Source organism: Colletotrichum destructivum, chromosome 3, assembly GCF_034447905.1.
Source record: "Colletotrichum destructivum chromosome 3, complete sequence".
Classification (NCBI taxonomy): domain Eukaryota; kingdom Fungi; phylum Ascomycota; class Sordariomycetes; order Glomerellales; family Glomerellaceae; genus Colletotrichum; species Colletotrichum destructivum.
Genome location: NC_085898.1, coordinates 3,451,515 through 3,460,011, shown reverse-complemented (window position 1 = coordinate 3,460,011; position 8,497 = coordinate 3,451,515). Strand labels below are relative to the sequence as shown.

General features: G+C 53.8%; 1 protein-coding gene across 1 annotated transcript; it reads left to right on the top strand.

The window, feature by feature from the left end:
- Positions 1-5,511: 5,511 nt before the first annotated feature.
- Positions 5,512-7,914, top strand: CDEST_05140 (uncharacterized protein). Its single transcript, XM_062921299.1, has 3 exons — positions 5,512-7,213; positions 7,332-7,417; positions 7,504-7,914. The coding sequence occupies exons 1-3, from the start codon at positions 7,095-7,097 to the stop codon at positions 7,581-7,583; spliced, it is 285 nt and encodes a 94-aa protein (XP_062777350.1). The 5' UTR covers positions 5,512-7,094; the 3' UTR covers positions 7,584-7,914.
- Positions 7,915-8,497: the final 583 nt, after the last annotated feature.

Genomic DNA, 8,497 nt, shown 5'->3' with positions numbered 1-8,497 from the left:
TCACTCAGTTGGCCGTGCAGAGCTCAAGACTCCCGTGGCAAACTGTTCCTGGAGTCTGCTCTATCGGGTATTGTTGTGATTCACTTGGGAGCTACCTATTGTGACTCGCGTGCCGTTGCGCTGTAAATGACATGACGATTTCGGGGAGCCCACGATCGGCCGTGTATGCGCGACGATGACATGGCAACTGCCACGTCAACCCGCTCTTTGTGATTGGGCGATGAGGATGCAGAGACAAGAAAGAACTATTAGTTGTTCTAGCCGAAACAGAACCCCATTTCTGTCGCATCAAGGAGCACGTTGGAGAGGACGAGCGCGCCGCCCTAATAGGGAGGGAGGGGCTGCACATTGAAACAGCTTCTAAACCAGGGTTCAAGGTGAGCAGGAGAGCGTCTATACGATTACTGCACGTTGGTGATCCAGTAAAGAGCGTGTGGCGGTTGCGGTTGCGGGTGCGCGTTGGCTGCTGCTACTGCTGGTCGCTGCCCGCATGAGCGTTGCTAGCTCGCGCTCTTCGCCACGACCACTTATCGGTCGCTTTCGCCCGCCCGCCGTCGCCCCCAGGAGGCAGACGGCGTGGATAGTACGGGGAGGGGCTCAGAGCCTCGATCAGTGTTTTCAGGCATTCTATAGGCGAGGCCAAGTAGACGTCGTCGTGGTCCGCAGATGCCGGTGCTGGAGGCCACGGGAGGTCAGACCGAGTATCCCGTAGTTGGTTGTCAGTGACGAATGCGGACGCGTCGGCGGGTCTGGCAACGGCGAACGGTTTGTCGCGCTCGCCGTAATCACCGACTCCCCGATCCCCTTCTCTTCCGCGCTAGGTCTCCTGTCTCTGTGCAATCGGGATGGGTGAGCCTGCCTCTCGCTCAATGGGAAGCAGAGCCCCGTTGATGCCTCCTTTTCGGCTTTTGCCCTTGGTCACCGGGGTCACTTGTGGGATTCGGTGGGTTGCCGCCACTCGACAAGGTTATGTGGAAGACTGGGACCCTTTTGAGCGTGTCCGTAGTGCACACCACCAGATGTGGGATGTACATGTCTGTGGTCCTGCCGTCTCTGATCACATCGTTCCCCTTTCTGTGCCAGAGCTGGAGGTTTCCTAGGCTGTCGAAGGCTTGTTTCCGTATAACCAACCGCGTTTTTGTGGACTCGCCATGTACGTGTTCGTTTGTTTTTCGGCTTGGGGATCTGTATGCCTCGGCATTTTCGACGTGCGACAAGGGGAGAGTGAGCCAGCGACGTTTAGGAAGGGGGAGGAAAGGGGAGAGGGGGGCCCTTTGAACGAGAACGAGAGTATTGTGGTTTCAATATCTCGGGTGAAGGGGAGGGCGAGATTGGATTGTGAGGGCTTCGTCCCGTCTTGTGGTCCGAGATTCGATCTATTGAGTTGTGAGATCCAGCGAAGTGACCTGCGAGATTGGTATTGCTGATTGCCATGCGAACACCGCGGGCTGAGTGGAGAAAGCCTATTAATATGTGTGTGTGTACTGAATTGTATCCGTACGTGCTCTGTACTGTATGGTTCTAGGGATGTCTTCAATATCCGATCATTGCTTGGTCAAAGTGTTAAAGGGTCCGTCTTCTCTCTCGTGAAGTGTTCATTGCACCCATGTATGCGCCCATTCTCCGCTGGAGCTCCCCCTGTCTGTCTAGCATCAGACGCTGCCCGCCCACGTTGACTTGGCTGGGGTTGGGTGTCTGAATTCACAAAAGTGATATTGCAGAAGAGGCCCCTCGGCGTGATTGTCTGCCATGGGTCTCTCCTCGTTCTCTCTCTACTAGCCTCAACGGGCTCACGATCGAGACAACCGGCCCCTCTTCATCCATAGACAACCGTTACACGTCGCGAGTATTCCTCCCCCCACCGTCGAGAAGGGAGGAGACCCAGTTTACCGGATGAAAACTCTGCAACGCGTCTGGGTCGAGAGGACACAGTCACACGGTTCTCGAATCAAGCAAATTAGGATATGGGAGGGCGACGACAGACAAGAGGCCCGGGCGAGCGAGAGTCGAGAGGCTGGCAGAATTGTGCGTGAGTGAAGCGAGAAAGAGAGAGTAGTAAAAGGTCGCCCGCCCGCCCACCAATTATCTGGTTCGAGCCAGCCAGCAAGCCGCCGTCATCCGTCGTGGTGGTGTAAAACGAATAGAAAAGTGGAATGATTGAGCACAAAAAAAAGAAAAGAAAAATGATGACCAGCCTGGGGGTCGAACCCAGAATCTCCTGATAACTGATTGATTGCCACCCACGCCCCCCTCCTTTAGAGCTCAAAGGGGGGGGGAAGGAAGTTGTGGAATCGTAGTCAGACGCCTTGCCATTGGGCCAACCGGCCAGTCGGTTGTGCACGCCTCGAGGATCGAGGTCCATGTGCTGCGGATCCTTCGTGGAGGTGGGCAACTTTTGTTGTTTGGCGGGCCGTGAATTTCTGGACCTGGGTGGATGTGGACTCGGGGGCTTGTGAGGTTTGGTCGCGATGGGTCTTTTGGGAGGGGATGGAGATAGAGATGGGCATGGAGACTGGGGATTGGGGTAGAAAGTTTGGAGCCGGCGGACGACGAAGAGAGGTGGCCTTCGGGTTCGAGACTGGCTCGATCAATCCTCGCGTCTGAGGGATGAGGTGGATGTCGAAGTTCGTGAAACTTGAGAGTTGAACGCCAGAGGCGGAACAGCGAGATGAAGTTCGACTGCTTGCGATTGCAGTAGCCGGGACTGGCTTCCTCAACACGAACTAAAGTCAAAGGCAGCTCGCCTAGAGGTGGACGTCGGGGTTTTCGTTTCGAAGACAACGAGCCTCGATCGTCGACGTCGACTAGGCATTCCTTGAAGGCAGCTAATATCTTGTCCGGGCAGGCTCGCGATCTCTGCGGTGCTTCTACTGGATTCGGCTCAGGCCGTCAGCTTCGGTCACTAGGATTTCGATAAAAGCCTCTGGTTTTGGCAACAGCATACGAGACTAGTCTCATACTCTCCCCCCCAAACAGCCATCGGTAAGCCCCGTGGTCTCTGAAAGCACTCAACCGACCATACCGATCTGGGAACAGACGCAATTGTTCAATGGTCCAAGCCTCTGTCCTGGGAGGAAGGTGGAATGAGTCTAACTGAGGAACATCCGTAATGTCATGCTTGTTTTACTTGTTTGCTTCGAATTCAAGTACCAGCAAAACTTTCCATCTCAGTGAGACAGACTGTGGTTCCCGGGCAGGACAACTTGCCAGCCGAGAAGCGGGAGGCGTCACCTGTTGACGTGGCACATATCCAGATCACAGAGTCATGGTGCTTGATGCCTTGCAGTCAATCTTTTGACATTATCTTCCTCTTGATCAACACCCCGTCTCGGCCGAAGACAGCTATCAATGTACGAAACCTGCCAGCCTTTGGCCCTGACAAGCTATCATGGAAGTTTGATATGGGACAACGACCTGGCTTGAGTACTCGAACCTACTGGTGACGTCTCCGTCCGTGATGGAGGTCATGGGCTAGTCCACACGACGTTTAGTGAGTTGCAGCGAGAACACCTGACGCCGGAACTGACCTGGAGGCCTTGTCCAAAACTCGTTTTTGGTGCCCGTGTTTGGTGTCTAAGCAAGTGAGCACTGAATACAATAATGACGATGTTTGTAACGAGTTTCTGGCGCAGGGCGTACAATGATCGGGGACTTGGGCCGTCAACAAAGGAAAGGATGGGGTTGGAGACATGTCAAGGTATAATTTGAACTCCTATGAAATCAACAAGCAAGCGTCTTTCTCAGCCTTGCTGTCGGTATTCTCACCGTGAACATCGCAGTCAATGTCGATTTCTGTATGGGATTTATTGTCAAGATATTACAACGGGGGCTTGTCTTTGAGAAACGCCGCAATCAAACCAGGTCTCCAAGCTTTAGCCCTTGAGCACATGTGACCTGTGTGAAGTAGAGTGAAGGGGTTCCAGTACTCCTCGTAGTCGTGATATATCTCGTGATGTTCTCTTGTTCGGGCTAAGAGCAGATTGGTAAGAACCACACGGACGATGAGGATTGCTAAAGCTGAAAGAGTGTCCCCCCTTCTGACGGAACTACACAGGGTTGCAGTAGTCAGCAGACCTAGTCAAATTGGATGAGGGAAGGATAACGTACCATGAACCAGTCGTGGCTAATTACTGGCGACGGACTTGGAACACCTCACCAGTCAAAAAAATCTGCCATCAACTGAGTTCAGTAAACCAGTCAGAACCCCCCCCCCCTCGAACCCCAACCTTTGGACCATCATACTCGATCCAAGCTGACGCTGGAAATAGTCCTTCACCCGGCAATATGGCTCCAACCTGTCACCGACCGTAGATCTTTCATGCTATACAGCACAAATTGCCGAAGCTCTACAACAGTAGACGGAAGGCGTAACATGGCGTCCCGGGGGCCATCCTGCCACACCACTCCACTACCGCCGCATCATGCGACCATGCTCCCACCTCAATCATGGCCATACTCGAGAGTACTTCCCGCGGAGGCCGCATGAACACTACTACCCGTGATGATAAGCATGTCTACGTACGACACGACCGCCGTGAGGGACTTCCTGCTACTCGGCGAGAATGGCCAGGCCATTGATTACCTTCTCGGCCCGGGAGCCACCAGAACCGGGCCGACCTCCCATAGCGGCCCTTCGCAATGACATGAGCGAAACCATAGCCTGGTTGTCTGGTATAAGAAGAGGTACAGGAATCTTTCCGTGGTCACCAGCATATGAACTCATGGAGTAACCCATCAACAGCATGCCGAAATCTACGCGATACGCCTGCCAATTTCCCGTGGGCTTCGGCAGGGTTCATCGTCTCCTTTGTTGTCAAGATGCCAGCGTCGGCACCGGCACCAGGCTCCAGGCTCGGTGGGTGTGACCGTGTGCTTGGATCGCTACGCCGTGGCTTTGTCTACTCCCGAGTGGTGTCCTCATGGTTACACACCCGAGAAGCATGAGGACGACCACGATTCTGGGACCGACAGAGGACACCACTATCTCTTAGTATATGCTGCGAGCACTGGCATGATCATGCTGCTCAGCCGTGTCGTCCAGCATCTTGTCCGGCAAGGTTCATCGAGCGGCCGATACCAAGACAGCCCAGACGTCTTGTTGGGTCCGCCGAGGTTGCAATCTTGACAGAGCAGCGGATGCCGAGGGATATGGGCGTCGTTGAATATCCGGAGTCATACGCGTCACCTGACCAGTGGCTGGATATGTTCTCCGTTATTGTAATGTTTGCATTTAAATACCCGTTGGGTGTGACGCAAACCGGAATGGCTCCTCCGCCCCATGACAGTCAACTTCCTCCCGCGACATCTGACAAAACTGATGAGGGGAAAGGGGTTGGTTGCTACCTGTAGATGTCTGCAGCGGTAGCAGTGTTAAAAAACACAAATCTTGCCAGGAAGCCGAGTTCGGTTAAGTAGATTTCGTTGTATCCTCGCGTTCTTGCCAGGGAATGTTCACTCCTTTGAATCAGCAGATGGACTCAGCGCGAATGCGAGGAGGCGGACGGGTGCGCACTTCAGCAACGACTATCATTCCTAGCTTCATGGCGGGCTCGTTTTGCACCGCTTCTAGATGATCATGGACCGTAAGTAAACTATTTGATACTGGTCCGTAAGAAGAAAAATAACGCGCCTACTGATCTCGTCCAGAGTGGGAAAGTAGCTACTTCCAGCGTCGGAAGCAGTAGAGATACTGCCCCCGACGTCTCTCTGCCTGGTTATCCCGGGATGCTGTAGCCGGTCTTTCCCGATTTGAAGAACGAAGAGGACGTGATGCAGAAAGAGAACGGCAGGTGTCCGCACAATCCTCGTCCCAAGCGAGACGACATGTACCTCTGGCTACGCACAAATGCGCTCCGTATTTCTTAAAGCAGGCGAGGCGACAGTACAAGCTCTGCACGTGATTTTGTCATCGTCTTGACCACGATGGCGCGGGTGTTGACATACGTTGGTGTCGGTAACGCACGCTCGGGATTGGATACTGAGAGGAGACAAGATCATCCAGCCCAGCAACGCCGAGGAGTCGTCTGGACGCGACCATGGTGGTTCCAGCTGGAGTTGTCGACGCCGTGCCATCGTTTTCAAACAGAACAACGCGTAACACACCCTTCCGACAGCTCGCCGAACGAAGAAGCCTCTCGCTTCACGGTCTCACAAGACTTGCCTCGTCCAGCTCGTGCCAGGGCACCTGGTACGAGCCAGCAACCTCCCATTGAACCCAACCACTCTGGCCCCGAGTTCATGGAAACTTGCCATAGGTATAAACAATATAACACATACTGGTTTGGCATTGAGACGACAGCATACACCACATCGTGCGGCCCTGGTCTCCACTCGGATACATTCAGGTAGCAAGGGCGCCATGCCATTAGGATCTGGTCCGGGCCCATCTCTCGTCATCCCCTCTCGCCAGCCAAAGTTCCGAGGCTGAGGTTATCTTTGCGCTCGACCCGTTGCGCGAGGGACGACACTCGAGCACGTTGTCTGTCTTGACAGCGCCTTTGTGATACGCTGCCTTTGGTCGTTCGTAGGTTGGCCTGTCGGAAATCGGTTAAGTCTGGCTACCCGCACCCACGCGCACCTCTCCCACATCCCCGGGCGACGAATGGGAGAAATGGAAACAAGCAAAGCCAGTTTTGACAGACGACTGCTTGAGGAAAGAATGATGTATGTCTGCTTTGCATCGCCGTTGGAAACGCTCGCTGACGCACGTTACGACACCGAATCTTGGTTCCCAGCAATCGGAGGAGTGGTCGAGACCCTGATTTTCCACCCTTGTTCCCCCACGCAGAAGCAGGCTTGGGGACGTCATTGCCGATCGCCTCTCTCTCGCGGGGTTACACGCACGCACACACACACACACACACACACACACACACACGCACGCACATGTGAAAGGGTGCTGCAAACCAGACCAAGTTTCGCCATCAGGGATATTGTGAGAAAATAGATATAAGAGCTCGACAAAGAGCTCATGAAAAACGATTGGAACAGTCAATTCAGAGCAAACAGACATCTTTACACTTGTAATCCAAAATCACGATTAGAAGCCGCCGCGCGCCTCACGACGTCAATTTTCAGCAGCAATACACTCAACCATGGAGTCCTCAACCACCCAATCCCTCCTCATCTCTCTGGCCATAGTCTTCGTCGTCTTCGTCGGAGGCTTCTTCGCCTACCAACAGGGCATGCTGGACCCTGTAATCGAGCAGGTCGGGTGAGTTTTGCCCCTCCCAGCGCCTCAAAACGCGCAGAGTCCCGCTGCACCACCTACAGCAAAACAATTCTGTAACTCAATGTTTCTGCTTCCATGCTGACACTAGTCGCGCGCCCAGTATCATGTTGTTCAAGGCAAAGGCCGAGGCCGAGAAGAAGAAAATGCAGGCGCAGGGAATGAAGGCCGGCCAAGACTTTGTTGATGGTGAGCAAACAACAACAACCCCCCCACCTCTGGTCCTTACAGGACGCCTCTTGTGAAAGAAAAGACGGATGTTGACCATCTCGCAGGCCAGCTCAAAGGCAACAAACAGGCGGCGGACGTTGCGGACGGCATCGGTTCCTTAGGCGGGCTGAAGAAGCAGTTGTAATGGAAACCGAAACAACTTGCCAAGGTTTAAATCTAAAGTCGATTTCGCCCGGGCACACTCGCCCCAGCAAGAGCTGCGTGGGCCCAGTCATGATAAACATGAGGTTACGAGAGCGAACTAACAATTTACTTACGTTGGCTTGCGGCATAATGAAACCTGTAACATTTTAGCGTAATAATACGACGAAGAAGAAAAGAGGGACTCTGGGTTGCTTCTTTCGATCCTGTTTTCGGAACAGATCTTCGACGCTAGAAAGAAAAACCCCCGTCCTTTTATCTATTTGAATTATTTCCAGCGTTCCATTTCCAGCGAAGCACTTTCCGACTACTTCTGCGTACTTTATTTAGCCTTGTTGTGGCCCTGAGCACCTATTTTGACAATGTTGACACAGCGATAAAAGGGTCGGACAAGGACTGAGAAAACTGTTTCAACTACTTGCTCGCCAGGAACAACCTGTCACGTAGAGATTAAGGAGACCCAGGTGTTTGATGACCTCATGGCTCCTAGCACCGCCCAGCACAGGGGCAGTCCCTGGTCAGCTGCACTGCCGTCCGCCGAACTCCATCGCGAGACTTCTTAACATTCCCTGCAATTGGCCCGTCTTGCGCGTTCCCATAGGACGGACCAGGACATGGGCAGCCAGAGCATAGTTGGACGGGTGCGAAGTGGAAAAGTGCAGGGCTCATGGTGGCCCGGTTCCCGTGCAACAGTGAATCTGAGCGTGTGGGCGATCACCAGCGAGCTCGGACGCTCTTTTTCTTCTCTCATCTCGTGGGGTGTCAACTCTTTCTGCCATCCCAGTCCGCCCCGGCTTTCATTGGACTATGCAACTCCAGTCCCCCCTCCCCCCCTCCCATCCGGAGACGGAGAAGAGCTTCGACAGCTTAGGCCAGCTACGATGTATATGTGACTGC

Coding starts and splice junctions, on each gene's coding strand:
- CDEST_05140 (XM_062921299.1), top strand. CDS start 7,095: ATGGAGTCCTCAACCACCCAATCCCTCCTCATCTCTCTGGCCATAGTC. Junction 7,214..7,331: donor CCTGTAATCGAGCAGGTCGG/GTGAGTTTTGCC, acceptor TCGCGCGCCCAG/TATCATGTTGTTCAAGGCAA. Junction 7,418..7,503: donor CGGCCAAGACTTTGTTGATG/GTGAGCAAACAA, acceptor ACCATCTCGCAG/GCCAGCTCAAAGGCAACAAA.